Genomic DNA, 24,566 nt, shown 5'->3' with positions numbered 1-24,566 from the left:
AGTTTCAAATTGCTCAGGTATTGTAAACAACCCTTGGTCTGGTTTGAGCAGTGTTACACTAGAGTCTAACTGTATCATGTTCCAGTAATCCAGAACACACAATGGAAACTGCTCAATAAATACTTCCCTTTTGCCTCATTCCCACCTTTCTGTTCTCAGGCTGGGGTTGTCTTAGCAGTGACCTATGTGTATCAGTGGTCACCACAGATTTAGTTTTATTCCCAGGACTTTTTAAACTGGTTTGCCTGATTCAAAATACCCTTAATTGTTGTTTTATTTTTAATGAGGTTACTAGTTTTTGCAGTCTCAAAATCATGGCTTTAGATATACCTTAATTTAAAGTAAAACCTTTGGAGAAATAAAATGTCTTCATCTTATTAAAATAGATCTGTTGGCTGTGGGTTACTTCGGGCAAGTGTGGAATGGAGTAATATAACACTGTTTCAGCAGCAGAAATACCCAGAGGAATACCACTTTAGGATGGAAGGTTATTTACAGAAATAAGAAAAGCAAAAAATCCTACATAAATTTTGCTAAGGTATCCACAGTTTAAAATAAAGCCAACCAGTTTATCTGCTAATTTGCATATTTCTTTGAAAAGAACTAGATACTCAAAGTACATTTCTAAAATTTTTCATGAATGTAGATTTTTATTTGTAATATTTAGTAGCCAAACAACCCACCATGTTAATTACATTGCTCTGAAAGACAGGACAGAGGTATAAATAAGTAATTCTAGAATCATGATGTTGGATATAGTGGTCTTGATTCACAATGCAGAGAATGCAATGATGTTATCCCAAATTTTAAGTACTGGTTTTGCCACATATCATTAATTACTCAGATTTGGATGGCACAGTTGACAATCTAATTTCAGCTAATTGTTTGGTTTTCAAATTTTTCTTGATTGTTTTCCAGATGAATTTGCTGTGAACTGAGAATGGTCAAAATACACCTTAGTGGAGACAGAAGCTCTTCACATTTCTGTCATTAGCTGGATCTTACCCGCTTTCTGCCTCCCTTTCTGAGTCTACCCATACTTTCCTTCCACCGTCTTTTTTTTTTTTTTTTAGTTTGAGAAGAATAGATAGAAAAATCTGTTTAAGACAGGTTCCTTAGGGCCTCCCCGGTGGCGCAGCGGTTGAGCGCTGGGTTGCGAAGCTGCCCGCGGCCTCTGTGGCGCCGGTTCGATCCCCGGCTGCTCCCCAGCCACCGGAGGAGGATCCCACATGGCGCGCAGACCTCTCCTGCCGCCCGCTGCTCCCCTCAGCAGTGTACTTCAGTCCTTCTGCCTGCTCTGCTCCCCACTCTGGCTCTGGTGAATTCTCTCACCCTCCCGCGCTTCTGACTGTACCCAGTGCATGTATAAACAAAACAAACAAACAAATAAAATAAATAAATAAAAAATATGCCTCTATTTAAAAAAAAAAAAAAAAAAGACAGGTTCCTTAACTTGTACTCTGGATATTTTGCACTCTGGATTTTATCACTTGTCATCACTTCTTCACTTTAATCAGATTTAACATATGCTCAATTTTTTCCCCATATAAATAAAAACAGCAGCAGCAACTTTCCCTTTACTTTTTTTAAATTCTTCTTGCTAGTAACCTTTCTCTTCTCTTTTGTCCTTAGAACTCATGAATATCCTCTTTAGAGGCCTTCATTTCCCATTCATTCCCCAGCCTGACTCTTCTTTTTTTTTTTTTAAGATTTATTTATTTATTTATGTATGTATGTGTGTATGTATGTATGTATATAAGCACTGGGTACTGTCGGAAGTGCGGGAGGGTGAGAGAATTCACCAGAGCCAGAGTGGAGAGCAGAACAGGCAGAAGGACCGAAGTACACTGCTGAGGGGAGCAGCGGGCGGCAGGAGAGGTCTGCGCGCCATGTGGGACCCTCCTCCAGTGGCCGGGGAGCAGCCGGGGATCAGACTGGCTGCAGAGGCAGAGGGCAGCTTCGCAACCCAGCGCTCAACTGCTGCGCCACTGGGGAGGCCCATTTTAGTTTTTTCATTCCAACTTTTTATTGAAATGGTACTTCCCAACATCACCTGTGATCATTATCCACTTGTCCTGGTTAGTAATAGCAGATCCTTTCAGTTTAAATGCTCCTGTTTAACTTGTGCTCTGTGGGAATTTTCTTTTATTCTACTTCATAGATAATATTCTCTATTTTTCTCTGTCTCTTTTTATGGCAATCCTATTAACCCTATCCTGGATTTGTATTGCTAGATTGGTTTTTTTGCTTGTCTTTTTTCTCTTTTAACATTTCTTTATTTAATTTCAGAGATATTCTTGAATTCTAACCCTATGTTGAATTTTTTAATTTGGGCAGTTATCTTTAATTTTAAAGGATCACTTGATTTCTTATTGTTCCATTTTCATGACATCTGTTTTATAGGATATTAGTTAAAAATGTGTAATCTTAGATTTTGGTTTCAGACGCTTATTCAAATTATAGTCTTCCTACTTTCTAGACAAATGATATTGGAAGTATTTCCTAACTTCTCTGTGCCTCATTAAGATTGTGATAATGATGATATTAAGAAGACCTGTAAGTTAGTATGTAGAAGACATCTAGAACAGTTTCTGGTCCCTGAGATAAGCCTTGATAGTACTTATTTGTCCTAGAGTATCGTGGAACATGCTGGCCTGGTCCCTGGAACCCCCTTCTCTCCAACTAGTCCATTTGCTTGTGACTTTAGACAGTTAACTTTCAAGTTTGAAAAACTTTTAACTTACGACCCTAACTTACAAACAAGCTTTCAATGTCTAAACTATAATAAAAAAAATTCCTGCATGTACCTGATCCAGGTTCTCCCAAAATATGTTAATATTTTTATAACTAGTATAATTATCAAATCAAGAATTTAACACCACTAATAATAATCTACAGACTGCATGTCATCAATTGTCTATTGATGCCTTTTTTTGTTTCCAGGATCTAATTCAGGATGAAAATTTGTGTGCAGTTGTTATGTTTCTTTTAATTTTTCTTTGCTCTCTATAAACTTGTCATTTTGAAGAGTTGTTTTGAGTCCCAATTGGGGTTTGTTTGATTTTTTTTTTGCATGATTAAATTCAGGTTTGTGTGTTTTGGGGGCAAGAAAACCAGAGAAGCAATGTGTCCTCCTAGTGCATCTTATCAGGAAGGATATAACGTGAATATTTTTCATCATTGATTAAGCTGGTGCCTGCTTATGTTCTGCTTTGAAAGTTACTATTTTTCTTCTTGTGTTAATAAGTACTAGGTGAGCTAAGACAATGTGAATATTTTATTTTTCATCATATTTTCACTCAGTGATTTTAGCACTTGGCCATTGATCGTTTTTCCATATAATGACTGTTACTGTGGTGCTTGCCAAATGGTGATTTTTCTGTTTTAATCATTCTCTCTACATTTATTAGTTGAAATTTTACTTTAAGGAAGTATTTTTCCCTTTTATTTATTTATCTACTCATTCATTCATTCATGCATTCATTATCATTTATTTCACTATGGATTCCTGTTTTATTCTAGGGATATAATATCTTGATGTCATTGTTTATTTTGCTATTTAAATTGTTCCAGATTTGACAAGTATGAGTCCCTTTAAGCTGGTGCATGTGTCTCTTTTACCTGTCCCCATAATTTTTTGTTTGCTTCTTTACTCTTTGACTCTACGAAACAGTCCAGAGTTTTTTTTTTTTTGCATTTTTCTTACGTCAGCCATTTCTTTGAGAAGCCAGGTTTCTTCTATTGGAGAAGGGTATCTAGAAACCAAAGTCTGATGGAAGTTGTGTGCTTTGACACTTGGGTGTCATTATTTCTGAACCCTCTCAGTGATAGAGCTAGTAATATACATGTGTATATATGCAAATTTATATTTATTTGTACATATATTGAAAAAAGTTCAGTACTCCCAGTTTCAGTACAATATGACAGTGCTCATTCTAGCCTTCTGTCTTTCCTTAGACTTTAATTCCTCCTTTGATAGTGAGAAACCTGGGCTTTCAAATGTGCAGAGCACATGTATGTGCCCATGTGCACATGAACACATACACTCAACACGTATAAAGTAGGTTAGGGATTGATAATCTATATTTCTGTGAAAAACAAACCTACTATCCAGAGGATAGTATTTGTGTATTGTTCTTTTTGTCTTTTGCATTATAATATTTAGTCAAAATACCATTTTTTTTCAAAGTTAGATAGGTTATAAAGGTACTACCTGCCAGGGTTCTCCTTTGTAAAATTACTTTTTTCTTTTGTGTTTAATAAGTATCATGGCAGATACACCGTGTGATTTTGTGAATATGTGAACTTTTTTTTTCTACACTCTGTTTCATTGTGGCTATGGTATTTGTTTCTTTCTATAGCTAAGTTTGCTTATTTCTGCTTGCATTTCATTTTGGGTCTTCCTCAAAGTGGCATTGATTCTTTTTTCTATGTCTATGAATTGTTAATTTCAACTATATGAAAATGTATATTCAGGAAAGTCTCACAAATAACCATTCCTTGTAGTCCATTCCCGTTCTCCTATTTTTATGCATTTTTAAATGATTTTACTTCTATTTAGTTATTTAATCTTTTACTATCTGCTCTTCTTTTTTATTTCACTCTTGTTATTTCATGTCCACCTGAATCCTTTGTACTTTCAACCTTGTGGCAAATTAAGACAGAGAGAAATGACTTAGTCATTTTTCTGAATTGTTTTTAGCCAGTGAAATATGGTGTGTTAGTTTTTAAAGGCATCCTAACTCTTTTGAATCAGTGATTCTAAAATAATAGAATAAATCATATTCTGCTTTCCTCTTTCTTCACATTTTTGTTGCATCATTTCTATTATGTCATAATTTATACTAGTCATAATGTGTAATATTTGAACATTATTCTTTAACTCTCACTTCCACCTTTTATATAGTCTGCACTGTAACTGTATATATGTATATGTATATTTATATATGGTAATACTTAATCATCAGCCATTTTACTGCAGTTTTCCCAGTTACTTTTTTTTTACATTTGTTTAGTTTATGCATACAAGAGCTGGAGTGTAAGTTAGAGGTGCGGGGGTGAGAGGATTCACTAGAGACAGAGTGGGGAACAGAACAGGAAGATCTACTGAAATACACTGCTGAGGGAAGTAAAGCAATGGGTGGGACAGGAGAGGTCTGCTGAGCCATGTGGGTCACCTCCCTGGCTGGAGACGGAACTCATACTGCAGTAGCTGTGGACTGCTTCATATTGCTGACCTTTAACCCCTTGCACTACCAGGGAGGCCCTTCCCAGTTACTTCTTCTTCTTTTTTTTTTTAAGATATATTTATTTTTATATAAGAGCTGGGGTACAGGCCAGATGCGTGGGAGGGTGAGAGGATTTACCAGAGACAGAGCGGGGAGCAGAACAGGCAGATGACAGAAATACACTGCTGAGGGGAGCAGCAGGCGAGACAGGAGAGGTCTGCCACGCCATGTGGCCGCGCCATGTGGGATTCTCGCCCCCTTGTTGGGATTGAACCCGCACTGCAGAGGCTGCGGACAGCTTCATAGTGCAGCGCTCAACCTGCTGTGCCACTGGGGAGGCCCTCCTAGTTACTTCTTGATGGAATGAAGTTCTAATTGTTCTTTAAGACAAATTCATGAGTATTTGATTTCTAAGCTCCTTTATATTTACAGTGTTTTCCTGCAGTTTTGATAGTTGATACAGGGGTACTTGACTACATAAAATCCTTTGCTCACACTTTGACCAAGTTTTTAAAAAAGGCTGCTTCATTATTGCCTTGTTTTTAATTTGTGGATAACGTTTTAATTCTTTTGCCTTTGTAATTTATATGATCTTTTTGACTGGAAAATTTGAGAATTTTTTTCTTTTGCTTTGAAGTCTCTTGTCTTAAAAGATACACCCCAGATTTCATTGTTACACATTTACTTTCTCAGATACCTGGTATGTCTTTTCTGTATGTAGATTCAGATCTTCGTTTACTTTTGAACAATTTTCTTGGGTTATAGGTTGAAATGTTAGTTAAATTTAGTTGTTTTGTTTTTTCTTCTTCAGGGATTCGAGTTTTACATAAATAATTTCTTGACTTGTCTTCCATTTCTATTGCTTCCTCTCTGACGCCTTAATTTTTTTTTTAAAGATTTATTTATTTATTTATACAAGCACTGGGTACAGTCAGAAGCACAGGAGGGTGAAAGAATTCACCAGACCCAGAGCGGGGAGCAGCACAGGCAGAAGGACAGAAGTACACTGCTGAGGGGAGCAGCGGGCAGCAGGAGAGGTCTGCGCGCCATGTGGGACCCTCTCCCGGCGGCTGGGGATCGAACCGGCAGCTGGGGATCGAACCCGCACTGCAGAGGCTGCGGGCAGCTTCGCAACCCAGCGCTCAACCACTGCACCACCGGGGAGGCCCTGACTCCTTAAATTTTTTTTTCTTTATATCATTTTAATTTTCTTGATTTCTTTCCTCAGTGCTCTGTTTTCATTTGCATCTCTTCTCTTTGGCACCTGTATTTTCTCTGAATTTTTTTTTACACGATTCTCTTTAATTTTGTAATTTCTTATAATTTCTTGTAATTTCTCAGTATGTTTTGCCCACTTTTCATTGTACATTTAGAATGCCTATAATTGTACATTGTACATTTGTACATTTATATGCCTATAATCTTTTTTTAAAAAAAAGATTTTATTTTTATTCACGCATGCATACAAGACCTGGGGTGTAAGCCAGAGGTGCGGGGGAGAGGGTGGTGAGAGGATTAACCAAAGACAGAGTGGGGAGCAAAACAGGCAGATCTACTGAAATCCACTGCTGAGGGGAGCAGCCGGTGAGTCAGGAGAGGTCTGCTACACTTTATGGGTTGCTCCCTGGCCAGCGGGGTTCAAACTCAGGGGATCAGACTAGTGAACTAGTGCTGCAGTGGCTGGCGACAACTCAACAGTGCTGTCCTTAATCCCTGCAGCACCAGAGAGGCCCCTATGCCTGCAATCTTGTTTGAATATTTTAAAATGAATTTGGAATATTGTTTTAATACTTTTCTTATGTTTTATTTTTTTGGGGGTGGGGAATTTGGGGAAAAACAAAGATGCTGAGATATGTTTTTTGCTAGTAATGTTTCATATACTTGATTTGATTTTGTCTGTTTCTTTGGCTGATTTTGGTGGTTTATGAGATTTTTAATTCAGTAACAACCTCTTCTATAACTGGCAAAGTCTATTTCTTTGATAATTTTGTTATTGGTGGTGGTGGTCAGGGGAGGGTTTGTATATCCTAGGACTTTTGTCCTGTTCTTTTTTTTCTTGCAGAATGATAAATTTTATTTGATGCTTTCCCTCTTCACCTCCCAGTTGTCCAAGGATAGCTTTCCCTTCCTTTTTGCCTTTTTCTCCTCCAGAAGTAACTTTGAAAGCTAGATCATGTTAACACTTAGGCCCTTTCCAGCAGTCAGAGCTCTGATCCCCCAGTTCATGCTTTAGAATCTACTAACTTATGATGAACTTACTTTTTGTCCTGGTGATAGTTTTAAAGCAATTTTAGGCCTGTTGCTACCTCCTCCTTTCTTTCCTACAATTTTGGTTACACTGGAGCATGAGTGATGGCTCGCTGAGATTTGATGTTTTTCTTTTTTATGTGCAGTTTTGAAGTCTGGGCACTCTGTTACTTACAGTTATGTGGAGGGTATGGTTTTGTGTAGTTTTATTTGTTTTTTCTTATTGTTCTGTATTGTTTGGGGGAGGATCCATAGGCAACTGCTGTCAAGCTGTCTGGAAGCTTTGGGGCAAGATTTTAACTCTCTGAATTTAATTCTTCACAAGTAAAATGGGCATTATAATATAACTATTTGGTAGAGATTTCATGAGGATGTTTATAAAGTGTTTAGAACTTTACCTGTCACATAAGTGCTCAAAAGTTATTAGTCACCATTATAGTATTCAGGCATTAAGAATATAGCATTGTAGCATTCAAGCATCAAGAATACTGCTGTGGACAAGGTTTTCGAGATAAAATACTTGATGCAGTCTAAAGGTTACCCTTTTGTAGGTTTTATACCTCATCGTCTTATGCCTTTTCATGGACTGTGGACCCACAGCCATTTAGCTCCTGCATCATCTGTTCCTTTTTACTTACTTCTTCCTGTTATGTAAGCAGACCTAAGTAAAACTTATCTTTTAAAAAAATTTTCTATTGACTCCTTTTCCCCTCTAACTATACCCCATTTCTCTGTTCCCTGCCATAGCAAAACTCTTCTAAGTGGTGTCTGTGCTCTCATCTCTCATTGTTCCCTACTCCCTATGGCCTTTTATTCTGCATTACTCTACTGGAATGGTTCTTACCAAGGCTACTCTGGAACTCTAGCTTTTCAAATCCAAATTATTTCTCTGTCCTGATTTTATTCACCCCCACAACTGCGTTTGACCTGGTGACCCACTCCTTTGGGGTGTGGGGGTTATTACTTCTTTTAAAGAACTATGAAATCCTTCAGACATAAAAATAAGACACGCAGAATTAGTTCATGAACTTGTCTATCATCTAGTTTAAAGAGTGAAAATTATCAATTCAATTGAATTAAATTCCTTCATGTGTTCCCAAGTGTAGCCACTATACTGAATTGAATATTTGTTGTTCAGACTTTTTTTTTGTTCTCACACTTCTTCCTACGTATGGGTTTTCGTATGTAAGTTGTAGTGGCTTCTCATGTTTTAAACCACATTAAAAAGATTATTGGTACATATCTTCTTTTGCAACATGTTCTTTTTATTCAATATTTTGTTATGAGAATCACTCATGTGGCCACACAGACCCCAGATTGTTTATTTTTATAAATATTCTCATTAGTGTTCAATTGTATGCAGACTACAATTTATCCATTATCTTAAGTTGTTTCTACTTTTCTGTTACAAAGTGTCCTTCTGGGACATTCTTATAGGTATCTTCTTCTTTGTGTGGTTCTGTCTGGTAAAACCTAGAAGTGAGTTCCTGGGTTATAATGTATCTAACTAGACTCTTCTTTTGAAACACCTTGGTCTTGACACCAGCCTTGTCTGGTTTTCCTCTTACTTCATAGGACAGGCATTCGCAGTCTCATTATCTGGATCCTCATTTTCTACTACAGCCTGTATTATCATGTTCTAGGCCACTGTCTTTGGTTCTCTTCTTCATATTCCCAGCTTCCAGCCTTGGTCGATTAATTGATCCCAGGATGATCTTTGTAAAATGCAACCTAATCATGTTACCGCTTTGTTTAAAATCCCTGGGAAGCTTGTGGATGTTTCTTAAGTCCAAATATTGTACTGTGGACAGAAATGTAAAGGATAACCCCTTGTTTATCTCAACTCCTACTTCATCTCCTAAGGATACCAAAGACTATCTCTCATTTGGCTCTTCAGCACAGCAGGCTGGAGCTTTACTCAGCTCCCTTCCTCATTCACAGTTTTCTTTCTTCTCATTCCTTACCTGCCTGGTAAACTTTTGCTCATGACAAAAAAATGAGTCATGTGCTTCTTTTCAGAGAAGTGTTCCCTGACACATTCAGGCAGGAGTAAGAATTTGCTTTCAGTGCTTTCTTCACAGTTTGTTTATTATCTCTGTTATGAAGCTCAATTCATTTATCCCACAAATATTTATTGATTGCCTTTTATGTGGTAGAAACTATTCTAGACATTGGGGATAGAACAGTAAACAAGGCAAACAAAGTTCTTATTTTTAAGGAGTCTACATTCCAGAGGTTATACAAGAGAAGCAGCAAGTTAAAAAAAACAACAACATTATTTTAGGTAGTGATAAGGTGTACTAAGATCAAATAAAATCAGATGCTGTGGTAATGTGCTGGTGAATGTGTGGGGGAAGTATGAGGGGATGGGTGTGACTCTTCAGCTTTAGTGAGATACTGTTTGAGTTGAGACCTGAAAAATAGAAGGAGTCAGTCATGCAGAGATCTGAAAGAACATTCTAGGCAGAATAAATAGCACGTACAAAGGCCTGCAGCTAGAATAAGCTTGACAGATTGAAGGAACAGAAAAAAAGGGCAGTGAGGCAGGAGCAGGAGCATAATGAGTAGGGAACAGAGGTACTATATAAAATAAAACCCCAGAGGTAGACCTGGCTCGATCATCCAGGGCCGTATAGGTAAGATGTGTTGATTTCAAGTATAGTAGGAACCCACTGGGAGTTATTAAGTGAGAGAATGGCATGATCTGATTTATGTGTAAAATTATCACTCTGTCTGATAGGAGAATTATAGGAGGACAAGCATGAGAGGAGAGACCAGGTAGGAGCTTTGTGTACTCCAATGAAAAATATCAATAGCTTGAATTACTATGGTATTTGTCGTATCCATGGAAAGAAGTAGAATGGCTTAGGATATATTTTAGAGGTAGACTGACAGGGTTTGCTGATAGATTAGATGCATTGGTTTTAAGATGAAATGAAAAAAAAAAAGAGGACCCCTTGGCTTTTTTTTTGAGCAACTAGGTGAAGAGTAGTATCTTATTGACATGTAGATAACTCGTTGTGATGGCAATGATGAGAAAGTTCTGTGGGGGAGTAATCAGAAGTTATGTTTTAGATGTTTTAAATTGGATATGTTTCTTTAGACTGCAAAGTGTAGATGGCAAGAAGGCAATTGGATATATGGTTCTGAAGGTAGGGATTGTCCTAATCCATTGGAGCCACAAAACAAAATGCCATGTACTGGGTGAGTAAAGAACATGCATTCATTTCTCACAGTTCAGGAGGCTGGAAGTCTGAGGTCGGGGGCCAGCATGGTTGGTTGATGGTGAAGGTCCTGTTGACAGCAAAGGAAAGCAGTCTGTTTTTCCAGTAACAAATAGGGTTTATTTGGAAACAATACAACAGAGGGCAGATTGGAGAGTGCATTCATGGTGAGGCCCACATGCAGTCCCCTGAATCCAAGGCTAAGAAGCCCCTATATAAACTCTGGAGGTCCTTTCCTTCAGTTCCAACCTAGGAGGCATCTCCCATGGGAGATGCAAGGCATGTTGGGTCCTGTAGTTTGTTTTGTTGATATACACATGTGTATGTACTCCCTTTCTCGCCTCCTGACCTCATTTAAATTGGGTTTTCTGTATATTAATGTTTACTTTTCCCCCATGCAAGCAGACAGCGTTTGATTGATTTTTGGACAGGTGAGGTAAGAAAGTACTTGTTGGGGCCTTATTATTTCTCCGCCAATATTGATTCATGACTATTACAATTTCATTGGTAGGCCAATAGTTTAATGCAGATACAGTGATTAGGAATGGAAATTTTAGCATCTTTGGTAGGACTGGGTTGTTATTTGGTCCCACTTATTGTCATACCAACAATTATTTAATTCCCAGAGCTGATTTTCTCTTTCTGGGGTCAGTTGTTCGGCTTCCCTTGCTTGTTCTTCTAGGTTGTCGATTGGAAAAAGGTCTCTTTGGACCATGACAGAGGATGGCTGCTGTTGGTTCCATTAGAGCAGTGTCGCTGCAGAAATATAAACAAAATGATTTCCTTTAGTTACTAAAGCATCAGCTCTAGTATGTTTTGGAACTTTAATAATGGCTTAGGAAGCAAGTGGAAGTATAATTTTTGAAGAATTCTTGAACCAGCATTCATTTTTAAGTTTGTCTTTGCAGGAAGTAAGGAAGCTATATTGCGTTCACAACATTCCAAAATCATGAGCTCTCTGAAAGCATATCTACTGTCAGTGCAAATGTGCCAATTTTGTCCTTAGGTCAGGGTACAGGTCTTTGTGAGCACAGATAATTTGGCTTGTTGGGCTGTAGCAGCCCAAAGAAAAGGTGTTGTTTAGTTATAATCAAAGTGTGCTGATGTTGCATATTCAGTACAATTTTTACCCTATTTTACCTTTCAATTATGAACCATCAGTGAACCATGAGATGTCAGCATTACCCAAAGGAGATTTCTGTAGATCTTCACAGAAGTTCAGGAGGTGCTGTCAGGCAGTTACTAGGAACTTCCTTGGCATCAGCAGGAAGAGTGTTGCTGGCTAACTTTATTATAATGTGAAAAGAGTTATATGGGTAGCAGTCAGCAAAGCTTTTCCATGGGGCTTAAGGCAGCTGACTGAAATGTCGAATGATAATTGAGGACTTCTATTGCATGAGGTACAAAAATGGCTAAGAGGGCATTCACAGTGATTTCTTCAGTGGTCTTAACCACAAGAGCTTGACAGCAATTGCTCTAAGGCATGGAGGCTACCTTGGTATGCTGGAGGGTCCAGTTGTTGACTGTAATACCTTATAGTTCAATGGTGGTTCCAGTGCTTTGGGTGTATATATAAAAAGGGAGAAGGGAATCTGATAATTGAGATGTCCAAGGGAGCTTGGTTTATTTAACTTTCTCTCTCCTTCCCTCCCTCCCTCATTTCCTTCCTTCCTTCCTTTTTACTCCCTCTTTCCTTTCCCTTCCTTCCTTCTTTCTCCCCCCCCCCCAACCTTTCCCTGCCCCTCTCCCTCTCTGTACTTCTCTTTCTTTTCATTGAGGTAACACTGGTTTATGATACTGTATATATATTACTCCCCTTTAAAGTCATGAATGCCTCTTACTGGGTATTGATTAATTCTGGGGAGAGGATTGGAGGGATCTGTTTGAGTCTTGCTGGGAGATACACTATGAATTTTACCAACATCAGTAGGAGAATTTTCCTAGAAAGACAGTGGTATCAGATTCAATTGGGACAACAGATCAGTGTCTCTATAATCAACTTTAGTAGCATCATACATAGGGCAAATAAAAGATGTTAAGGGTTCATTTAACTCTCTTAGTTGCCCTATTTTCTTTTCTTTTTTTTTTTTTTTTTTTACTGTCAACCTCTAGAATTATTTACACCTTTAAGGGAAAGAGATCTAGCTTGTTATTTTGCTAAGTAGTCTTGACCCAATAAATAGGGGCTGAGGGGCCCAGGAGAAAGGATGGGTATTTCTCAAGGGGCCTGAACAAAGGGCTGGGGAATAGATTCAGAAATAGAAAGTTTTTATTTTAGAATTCTCCACTGTTTGAATTGTCTGAGCTGTTTATAGCTATGAAGTTAATGGCTCCAATGTCAGTAAGGACGCAGAGATTCATTCCAGATCAACTGCCAATTAAGGAGGAGGATTAGGAAAAACCCTTGTAGTTCCTAGAAGTCCCATAGTGGAAATTAGAAGAAAGTGGCAAAGTCTGATTGAAAGACTGCACATATCTTGGCTTTCTTATAGTAATGCAATATCTTGTTTTCTTGTATTATTGCAAAAACTAGAAAGTTTTGGTTCCATATAAGACTAACAATTGTGGTAATTTGGTGATAAATGATTTTCTATTCTTTCTTTTAGGTGACTTGTCACAGGTACAAGTGAACTGATTTGTTACATTAGCTATTATGAAGTAGGTATAGTCTCCGATTCTACTCTTTCTTTAACTAAAAGAGGAAGGTCTTGAAGATTTAGTATTGGACTGATTCAGCTAATGAATATATAGAAGTGAAGGCTGCCCTTGTCAATTTAGCATTAAAGGGTAAACTTGAGTTTTCTTTGAAAGTGATTTGAAGCCAATTTTAATAATCACAAATTTATCAAGCTTTTGTGTGTAAGCTTACATTTATTCCAGTCAATAGGTTTAAGAGAGGCCATGGAAATGGCTTGAACTCTTGCCAAAAGTTAGGGTGTTATCTAAATCCTTTCCAGGATTTCCCCATTTGGCAAATTTCCTACAGTGTTTGACTTGACTTTTACCAGCAGGCATGTGAATTAATTGACACAGGTCAGAAAAACAAGGTTGGTAAGTCTGCATTATGATATTGAATTCTTTAGCAAGTCTGTGAGGGTGACCAGTTACTTAAGGAAGCTCTTAACTATGGCCTGCAATTTGACCTAAGTCCAGGAACTTAAGAGATCTGAGGTTTTCCTGGATCCTCAGAAGGCTTAAATTTAAAAGGCAGGTTGTCTAAAACACAAACAATGATGTAAACCAATGTTACCTCAATGATTAAAAAAAGGGGAGGTAGACTGTAATGAGTTAGAGGATAAAAGGTTCAGTCAGCAGAAGACAAAGACTGAAGCTGAGGTTTGGAAGGGTCTACATGGTCAGAAAGGGAGGTCAAAGGATGATGGTGGGTGCAGGGCTTGAGCACAAGTCGCTGTTGCCACATGGCCAGAGACAAGGGAAAAGGTACAAAGGAAGAAAGGAAGGTGGACCCATGGTGAGGACTGAGCATGTAGCTGTGGTCATAAGCCCTGGCTCAAAGAAGGTAGAGGAGGTAAGAGAGAAGCATCAGTCAATTTTAAGATCATATTTTCAAAAATAGCAATTTAAAACTTTAATGTTTGGAAGCCTCCACATATTTATCAGAATAGACTTTTCATTTGTTTTAGCAATTTCAGAACCATTGCTGTCCAATTCAGTACTAAGAGAAAAGCAAATTTGAGGAGTTCAAAGATTCCCTATAATGGTCGTTGGAGTTCTAAATTACTTTTATTTAATTCAGTCCACTTAGTTATAAATGCACATGTGGCAAGACCTTGATACTGAACCATTAAATCGGCAGGGAGTAACATTTTGAGGACACTTAGCCATGATCTCATTTCTCTTATTATTATTACCAGCAGTTCCCAGAATGGCCTGATATTTTATAGGCAACCACTGTTTTCCAGAAGGGAATTAGATTAAAGACCAAAACTCAAGTTTCTTACAACAGTGTCAGTCTGAGCACTCATAAACAAATGTTCTACCTTTAACAAAATAGCCGGTCTCCCGAAGAATCAGACTGCAAAACCAGGATAATTTCAGATAGCCTTGTCTTGGAACCAGTGGGTTTTAATAGTTTTCACTTGTACAGGTAAATGACATAATTTTTGGTGGAGAATCTGTCCCTCATAAGTCAGATAGAAGACCAGGACTGCTCTATTTTGAGCCACTTTAATTCAGGATTCTGCCCAAAGCTAACACAGATCCACCAGGATAACCCAAATCCTCAAAGGGCTGACTGTGTGCACATTAGATACCACTAGATGCACAAGGCCTTACCAACAGCAGATTGCCATATCAGCCCCGAAGAGATCAACTCCAAATTTTGGGGATCTCAGATACTGGAGAAAAGTTCCCTTCATGGCAGGAGGGAAAGCAACAAATCACTTGACTCCTTGGGCACAAACAGCTATTTTTTTGCCAACCTCAGAGTGGTCAAAGTTGATTTCTGGATTACTGTACAGAACACTAACTATGTTGACCTCAAGCAAAGGAATGAGTAATTCTAGCAACAAATAGGGTTTATTTGATAACAAAACAATAAAAGAGAAGGCAGCTTGGAGGGGAAGCCTAAGTTCATGGTGAAGCCCATGAGCGCTTCCCTGAATCCAAGGCTGATACCCCCCACATAGCCTCTGGACAGCCTCCTCCCTCAATTCCACTGGAGTGGTAAATAACATTATTTCTTGTGGGAGATGCAAAGCATGTTGGCCCCTTACTTTGCTGATTTACTCCTGCATGGACATGCTACACTCTCAATCTCTATGTTAATGTTTATGACCTCTTCCAAATTGCAGGTGGCCTACTTCTCCTTGTATACTCACATGGCAGAAAGAGGGAAGGGAAATCTCTGCCTTCTTATGAGAGACAGGTTAGGCTCCACTTTTTGTTTCTCATGACTGAATTACCTCCTAAAGGTTCCTCCAAATGTAAACATAATGGCATTAGATTTCAGTATATGAATTTTGAGGGGACACATTCAGTCTATAGCAGGGATGGAAACAGATAATTGGGAAGTTGCTAACGTATTGATTATATCTTAAAGCAGTAAGACTGGGTAAAATCATCTGGAGTTTCTGTAAAGGTGAAGAGAAGAGAAGACTCTCGAAGGTAGAGCTTTGGACACTGCGGTGTTTAGAGAATGAGAGGTAGAGGGGGAAGGGAGTCATAGAACACAGTGGAAGAGGGCAGTAGCAGTTGTGCCATGCTGCTTAGAGTGTTTGCAGTGAAGGTACAGATGTGCCCACTGGGTCGCATCCTCTGGAGGTCACTGTGATCATGCTAATCACATTTTTACAGCTTTCCAGTGGCCAGAGGGTGAAACTTAGCTCATTAACTGCATAAGTATCTGTCTCCTGTGGAGTGTGCTGTTGCTCTGGTTTGCTTCTAGGCTTTAGCATCTAATAGATGGCGAGTAAATATTTGCCTACAGGGTTGAGCTTTACATTGAAGTTTAAAGAATAATGTTTTAGAACGCTTTTAGATCACTGACCCTTCCCACCAGCCTGGATCAGTTCAAGGAATTTAATTCTGCGAATAACTTAAATGAGACACAATGAGAGGCAAAACCATTCTAGTAGAGATTTATTGTGCATCCTGAAGCCATCATGTTGTGGTGAAAAATTTCCTTGCTTAAAGTGCAGAAGGCTTGCCTCAAACTCTGGCTCCATTTTCAGCGTTGCTGAAGGTGTTGGGAGTGAGGCCTTCACACTGTCTGGATTGCAGTTCCTCAGCTGGCTCATGTAGATAATAGCAAGCTCCTCTTATAGAAGTTTTGTGAGCAGTAAATGAGCTAGTGCACATGAGAGTACTTTGTAAGTAAAGATACTAAGTGCTATTTTTGTAAAAATAACTGATAACATTACTGATTTTAAGGTAGATTACATCACTGTGTCATGAAATTCATATTGAGAATGAATGGCAACAAATTAAGGGAGGGCATAGGTCATTGAAAACTGTGGTAGCTTTCTAGAAATATAGAGGAAATTAATTTTTTTGGCATTGTTCCCTTATCAGTTCCAGATAAATGTAATCATTCTGTTAAAACTAGAGTACACTCTGACTTTAAGGTCTAGTAATCAAACCTAATTAGTGGTCTGTTTGTACCAGTGTTGCAGATATCTGAAAAAATAAAATGTAGTTGGTATTGCTTGTTTTTTTTTTTTCTTTCTTTAAAAATTTTTTTTTCAGTGACTACATTAACTTGATTTGACAAATGCTCCTCATGATGATTATTCACTTCATTTCACTTCTAGGGTAAAAATCATGGTAAGAAACTCCGAAATTACTATGCAGCTAACAGCTGTCCTCCTCCTGCCAGAATGAGCAATGTTGTGGAAACTGTGGCCACTCCAGCTGTTTCAGTCCCTCCACAGGTGAGACTCTTGTCAGGGAGGAAGCTGTCCTCTGCCTATAAGCTCATGGATGAAATTTGTCCTTCATGTGCTCATCAAGTTACAGTTGACAAATACTCCTGAAAGGTCCTACTCTATGCATTTAGCTCCTTGAACTGCAGTGCTGGATTTAATGCATGCCAAAAATCTATGAACCTTGAGATTTCTTACTAGCTTTGGTTGTGATACATGAAATGACAAAGCAAATATTGTTTTATGAGCCTTTCTCTATGTATTTCTCAAAATTCTGGGTTAAATGACCATAAATGTCTAGGCTAAGCCCTGAATGGAAAGAGATTTTTAAGTCTTTATATCTTCATTGCAGTCAATCCCATTTTTAAACATTTATACCTTTATTGCACTTAATCCCACCTATATTCTGCTTTCTAGCAAGGTCAGATTCTTGAGATTGTCTTTTTCTTCCCTCTGTGCAGAAAACCTGGGTAGGGTCTCTCTGGAAAACTTCTGTTTATGATGTGCGCTTGAAAGCACAAGTTCCTTTTACTCTTTGGAATGTAGTGTGGGTGTTTTAAGCAAGACATTCCTGCACTTTAATAGCCCCTGAAATATAAATTCTAGGTCTTAATCTGCCTTTTTACTAGTATTTGTCCATAGAACAATGCAATGGTGATAAATAATAATAACTACAATTGAGTACTTATACCAGACAGTATGCTAAATCCTCTTCATGTATTATTTCATTCACGACAGGAACTATTTTGAGAAGAAAGATGCACTCAACTTGAGCACAAAATTTAAGAGAGTGTCAAAAATTAAGTAATCAAGACAAAATATTTTAATGTAATATTTAAAATATTCAAAATTAATGTGAAAAAATCAAGGGTAAGCAAAATGTCAAAAACATAAAGACAGGATACTTACTGCTGACTTTCCTTTAACCTTCAGTGGTGATATAGTTTGGTATAGCACTGTCACTGATCCTGTCTTTTTAAAAAATGTATTCAATATTCATCATTCTTTTTGCATTATGTTTGACTTGTAAAAAATAATTCCATTAAAATAATTTTATTAAAAATCCTGATCAGGGCCTCCCTGGTGGTGCAGCAGTTGAGCGCTGGGTTGCGAAGCTGCCCGCAGCCTCTGTGGCTTCGGTTTGATCTCCGGCCACTGGAGAGGGTCCCACATGGCGCACAGACCTCTCCTGCTGCCCGCTACTCCCCTCAGCAGTGTACTTCTTCAGTCTGCCAGTTCTGCTCTCCACTCTGGCTCTGGTGAATTCTCTCACCCTCCCCTGCTTCTGACTGTACCCAGTGCTTGTATAAAAAGACAAACAGGGCCTCCCCGGTGGCGCAGCGGTTGAGCGCTCGGTTGCGAAGCTGCCCGCGGCCTCTGCGGCGCCGGTTCGATCCCCGGCTGCTCCCCGGCCACCGGAGGAGGGTCCCACATGGCGCGCAGACCTCTCCTGCCGCCCGCTGCTCCCCTCAGCAGTGTACTTCGGTCCTTCTGCCTGCTCTGCTCCCCGCTCTGGCTCTGGTGAATTCTCTCACCCTCCCGCGCTTCTGACTGTACCCAGTGCATGTATAAACAAAACAAACAAACAAATAAATAAATAAATAAATAAAATAAAAACAGTTTAAAAAAAAAAAAAAAAAAAAAAGACAAACAAACAAACAAACAAAACAACCTGATTGCTGGGCCTTCCTGGTGGCGCAGGCGGTTAAGTGCCACACTGTGAAGCTGTCCGCAGCCTTTGCAGCGCAGATTTGATCCTGGCCAGCTGGCGAGAATCCCACATGGTGCTGCAGACGTCTCCTGTCTCGCCTGCTGCTCCCCTCAGCAGTGTATTTCGTCAGTCTGCCTGTTCTGTTCCCCGCTCTGGCTCTGGTGAATCCTCTCACCCTCCTGCGCATCTTGCCTGTACCCTGGTTCTTGTATAAATAAATAAATCTTTAAAAAATATATTAAAAAAACAGTCCTGATTGCTGAGTTTTTTGATGCTCCCTTAAATTTTGTGCCCATAACATGTGCTGGCCTTGCCTCATTTTAGTCTTGGGTCCTGACTTCCTTCAGTTAGTTCTGGGAACAACTTAGAGGTATTATTAAACCTTAGCAATATTACTAAAGGTATAATTCCTGGACTGCCAGCATTGGTCTCATTTAATAGCATATTTGAAGATCAGGAAAGCTAAATGACGTGTCCCTGGCATTACCCATGTTTTAAAGTGGTGGAACAAGAATTGTTTGTGACCTTAGATCTTTACTCCTAACCCCCATGGTATAATTTTACTTTTCTGAATGTCAGTTTAGTACCAGCTGGTGTTCTCTTCCTGTGAATATGTGGGGTAGACAGGATATGTTAAAAACAGAATAAGAGATAGGAAAATACCCGCGGAGATCTACAGGGGAGGAGTTGTCATACTAATTCCTGAAGGCTGTTCTCCCTGTGAGGGGTTGTTTTTGCTGATTCCACATCCCTGGGCAAACAGCCCACACCTTCTTTCACAGCACAACACTTTGTGATTTTTGAAGACAGATCCTGTCCCCAGAAAAATCTTTCCTTCACAGTTGAAACAGTGCTGTTTTCTTCAGCACGTCCTGATATGACATGCTTTCTGGACTCTTCACTGTGTATATTATTCTCCTCTAGCCAAAATCTAGTTTGTCTTTTTTTTTCTTTTCTTTGTTAACCCAACAATCTTACTGAGTGTTGACTGTCTTCCAGGTACATATTAGGTTTCCCTTAACTCATTTTCCTACCTGAATGCAGTTGTCTGGATCTGCTGTTCATTCTCCCCTAATTGTATTATATTTGTAACTAATTTGTAGACTCTTTGAGGGAAGGGGCTCATTTTTGAAAGTATGTTTGTATAACCTCCTGGATTAGGTCTCAAGCCTCATCTGCAGATCCCATAATGCTTGTTGATGAATTGTGGGTGGACTTTACTCTTTCTGCTAATATGATTGTAGACCTTGCCTGTACTGACCTAAATCTTCTGTGCTATGGTTTTAAACTTCTTTTCAACAATTTCCTCAATGGCAATAGCAATGAGCCATTCACTAATTTGGTACATAGTGATTGTCTTCCAAAACCATGATATTAAGTGTCTCCTAGCCTTTCTGTCTTCCTTTTTGTTTTCCTGGGATGAATTACTTCCTTTCCTTATTAAACTGAGTGTTTGTGGTCTTGCCATAACCTTGGTTATTTTTCAACTCTGAGTAGGAACTAGGAGGAGTTGGAGGGAGTCAGCTCCGTACTTTTGTAATTCTTGTTTCTTGTGTCTTTCATGTCAGATGGGGTCCTTTAAGCCAGGAGGCAGAGTGATCCTGGCCACAGAGAATGATTACTGTAAGCTCTGTGATGCCTCCTTTAGTTCTCCGGCTGTGGCTCAGGCACACTATCAAGGGAAGAATCACGCCAAGAGACTGCGGCTGGCAGAAGCTCAGAGTAACTCGTTCTCGTAGGTATTGCCATTTCCTCTGAGGCCCAAGTGTTGTGTGGGACTCTCTTTACAGAAAGAGTTGAAACGGGTCCTTGTTTTGAAGTCTTCCTCTTAAATTTCTTTTCTCCAGGGAATCCTCAGAGATTGGCCAACGGCGGACCCGGAAAGAAGGGAATGAGTATAAGATGATGCCTAATAGGAGAAATATGTACACAGCTCAGAATAACTCAGGTATCCTGTGGTGTTCGCATACTGTGGCCACATTCTGCATTGGCCTCTTTTACTTTTATTTCTTTTCATGGTAATGGATAGCCCTGAGATTTTGGGATTAGCTGTTGTTTTGTTGAATTGGTCTAGTGGCAGTGTTTATTTCAGCTGGTGTTTATTTCAGGTATTATTTATTCATTTCCTGTTTAGCATATGTTTTATTTCGATTTTAAGCAATTGTTGATGTTTTAAGACCCCTTAGGATAGTTGCTTTATGTTCCTTTTGGTATTTGCCATCTGAGAAATGTGAAGCGCATTCTGAAAATCGGCTGTTTGGTTTTAAACTGCACCAGGTTAAATCCACGTTTATTTGGGACAATAAAAATGATCATAGTACTGTTTTTCAACCAAGGTAGTGAATCAGAATTGCTTGGGAGTTGTTATAAAATACACATGCTTGAACCATGGCTTAGCAAATTTCGGTGAATTTGGAGTGGATCCAGATATGTGTGTTCTGAAAATGCTTCCTCAGTGATTCTGATAATACACCTTCAATTCAAAATTATGAGTATGCAGGAATATTTTCTGCATTTTTCTGATCGTCTTGTGTAGGGAGAGTAGTCCCTCATCTCCCTGCTCCAGCCTTTAGTACATACTCTTACAACAGAGGTCGTTCAATAAAACAAACCAAAAAAAGGACTTGGAAAGGTAAGGGAAGCTTAGGAAGAGGGCCACATAGGATTAATAAAAGTCTGAATAGGATTAACAAAAGTCTGAACATCACATTGATAATTATAGTGAATGTAAATTTATTAAGGTCTTAGACAAAATTGTAAGATTAGATCAGAAACATTCAACTGAAATGAAGGAAACTGAGATAGCTATATTTATATTAGATAAAATAAAAATTAGGACAGAAGGCATTTTAGACTTTGCTCTTGGACCATAGCACATTAAAATGAGATGTCTATAACAAAAATACAAAGAAGAAAAATTTCCCTTTCTTTGGAAATTTTAAAATATTGCTAAATAACTCAAGGATTGAATAATATATACTAGAAATTAAAAATTCTTAGCACTAAATAGTAATAAAAATATATCAAAATTTGTAGGATGCAGTTTAAGAATTATTTTGAATAAGATCTTAAATACTTATAGTAGAGAAAATAGCTGAAAATGAATTGAGCCAGTAACCTGGCTTAAAAAGTCAGTCATGGGGCCTCCCCGGTGGTACAGTGGTTAAGCGCTGGGCTGCGAAGCTGCCAGCAGCCTCTGCAGCGCCGGTTCAATCCCTGGCCGCCGGCAAGGATCCCACATGGCATGCTGACCTCCCTGCCGTGCCCGCTGCTCCTCTCAGCAGAGTACTTTGTCTGTCTGCCTGTTCTGCTCCCCACTCTTGCTCTGGTGAATTCGCTCACCCTCCTACGCTTCTGACTGTACCCAGTGCTTGTATAAATAAATAAAAATTAAAAAAAAAGAAGTCAGTTATGTAGAGAGGAAGAAAATGAAACTGTCAGTAATTCCCCAACATTTTTGTGTAGGCCATTCAAATGTCTTTATGTATTACTGCATTAAAATAGAAATGTGATTATATTTTCTGATATTTTTGTGTTTTGTGTTCTCCTTCCCCCTTACCTTATCACAGACCTCAAAGGTTTATAAACATTGATGAAATAAATGTTCTTGTGGATAAAATTCTATGCAAAATTTCTCAGTATTTTCTTAGACTAGTTCTTAGAATTTTTTATTTTTCAAATTATGCTTTTTTTCCTTTTTTTTTAAATAAAGATTTTTATTTATATATTTATACAAGCACTGGGTCCAGTCAGAAGCACGGGAGGGTGAGAGAATTCACCAGAACCAGAGTGGGGACCAGAACAGGCAGACTGACGAAGTACACTGCTGAGGGGAGCAGTTGCACGGCAGGAGAAGTCTGTCGGGCCATGGGGAGAAGTCTGTCGGGCCATGTGGGACCCTCGCTGGTGGCCGGGGATTGAACCCGCGCTGCCGAGGCTGCGGGCAGCTTCGCAGCCCAGCGCTCAACACTGCGCCACCAAGGGAGGCCCTTTTAAAGTATGCTTTTTAAAGACATTGCTATTCAGAGTTTAGTTTGGCTCTAGAGTAACCTTTCTGACAATAGATGGAGGAATCATTGTAACTTTTTAGGTCAAACTTGTATAAAATTGTGATTTAAAAATCCTTAAATTTTACATTCATTTAAGGCTAGAAATCTGTGAATTTTATTACTTGAATTTAGACTTAAAAATTACAATGATACGTGATCAGATTGTCACTCACTTGGTGAATATTTTGAAGAGAATACATCACTTTTCTTTCTTGATTTTAGCAGGTCCTTACTTCAGTCCCCGCTCTCGGCAGAGGATCCCACGTGATCTGGCCATGTGTGTCACTCCAAGCGGCCAGTTTTACTGCTCAATGTGTAATGTTGGAGCTGGTGAAGAGATGGAATTCCGGCAGCATTTAGAGAGCAAGCAACATAAAAGCAAGGTGTCTGAACAGCGGTACAGGAATGAGATGGAGAATCTGGGTTATGTATAGTGATTTTCGTATTCAGATAGAGCAGCTTGTCCTGCCTGTTGTTTGCCTTCTGTCAATATGTCCTGCTTTGTGGTCCTTTGATATGAGTACATTCCTCTGCTTAATATAATACATGTAACCTGCAATGGTACCATGAGATGTCAAAACTGGGGAAGGGACAGAACGTGCTTCTTAGGTCATCATGCTTTTTCAGGTCAGTTGTGCCAAGCTGCTTAGAGCATGTGACCTACCTACCCCGTGAGAAATAACTTACTATCTTAAAACAAATTCTGGTCAACTAGTAGCCTGACTGCTTAGAGCTTTAACTACTTAAAAATTTCATCTTCTTTTCCAATTTTATTTGTATGCACTGTTAAAAAAAGACTTTGATTGAGTTCTTACATCAGATCACAGTAAAAACAGGTAAGTCATGATTGCAGTTTCCCGAGGCTTCTTTGGAATGACCAGCTTAACCGATACTTTGTCAGTAAGATGCATGATTATAATTGGCACTAGGGTCTTTGCCAGGACATATTTTCTCCTTATCTTGTCCTGCCTTTATTGAAAGGCAGGTTTTAATGGATGCTGACATTTCCAATGTGCTTATGTACTTTGAAACAGCAAAATTTCATTTCTAGTTATGATTTCACACATTTAAATGTCACCTTTTCCCTCCTCTTTTTCTTTCCCAGTTGAATTTTCTTCTCTGGGAAACTCATTTTCTTGTGCCAGTTGTGTTACGGGTTTTTCAAGCCCCATATTTGAATATCCAGTGAGTTTATGATAAATATGACTAAAAATATTTTCTTCTGGATTTAGGAAATGTATATTTAGGAAATGTAAAGTTATGTTTGATTTTTCAACGTAGAGTTATATTGTGATAATAACATGCATTTACATCTTGCTCTCAACCATAACCTTAGATTTCTCTAGATTTTTTGGGCAGAATTTTTAGATAAACTCATTCGTTTTTGTCATATTTATCTCTGTCACACTAGTTCACTGACTGACTGTCCTGAAAAATACCACCTCTTTATTGTTTCACAGATAGGAAATTTTAAAAAGTTGACCAAATTTTAATATTTGTACTAGTTGTACACATGGACTTTGATTTCATTCTTTATAATTCAGTTTCCTTGAGAATGTAATAAAAATATAGATTATTTTGGTATCTGATAATTATGACAGTATTTTTATTTTTTGTTCTAAAAATAAAGAGCTCTAGCTTATGTCTAGATAATCGAATGCAGTACTCTATGAACTTCCATTTATCTGTTTACTACGTAATGTGGATAAGACTGGTGCTCATCC

The 24,566-nt window shown here is 38.6% G+C and overlaps 1 protein-coding gene across 3 annotated transcripts in view; it reads left to right on the top strand.

Moving 5' to 3' along the window:
- The window catches only part of ZMAT3 (zinc finger matrin-type 3), a 304,442-nt gene extending 280,087 nt beyond the window's left edge, over nt 1–24,355 (top strand). For 2 of the 3 annotated variants that reach the window (XM_037525131.2, XM_037525127.2), the window contains 4 exons: nt 16,972–17,091; nt 20,362–20,528; nt 20,641–20,741; nt 23,065–24,355. In XM_037525131.2, coding sequence (XP_037381028.1) covers nt 16,972–17,091; nt 20,362–20,528; nt 20,641–20,741; nt 23,065–23,276 — 600 coding nt within the window. In that variant the 3' untranslated portion in view covers nt 23,277–24,355. The remainder of the gene's footprint in view (nt 1–16,971; nt 17,092–20,361; nt 20,529–20,640; nt 20,742–23,064) is intronic. The other variant, XM_037525132.2, reaches the window with a different exon arrangement.
- Nucleotides 24,356–24,566: the final 211 nt, after the last annotated feature.

Source organism: Talpa occidentalis, unplaced genomic scaffold (assembly GCF_014898055.3).
Source record: "Talpa occidentalis isolate TD23 unplaced genomic scaffold, MPIMG_talOcc4v2.1 talOcc4.4, whole genome shotgun sequence".
Lineage (NCBI taxonomy): Eukaryota > Metazoa > Chordata > Mammalia > Eulipotyphla > Talpidae > Talpa > Talpa occidentalis.
The sequence above is the reverse complement of the archived record's forward strand: the minus strand, read 5'-3'. Positions and strand labels throughout refer to the sequence as shown.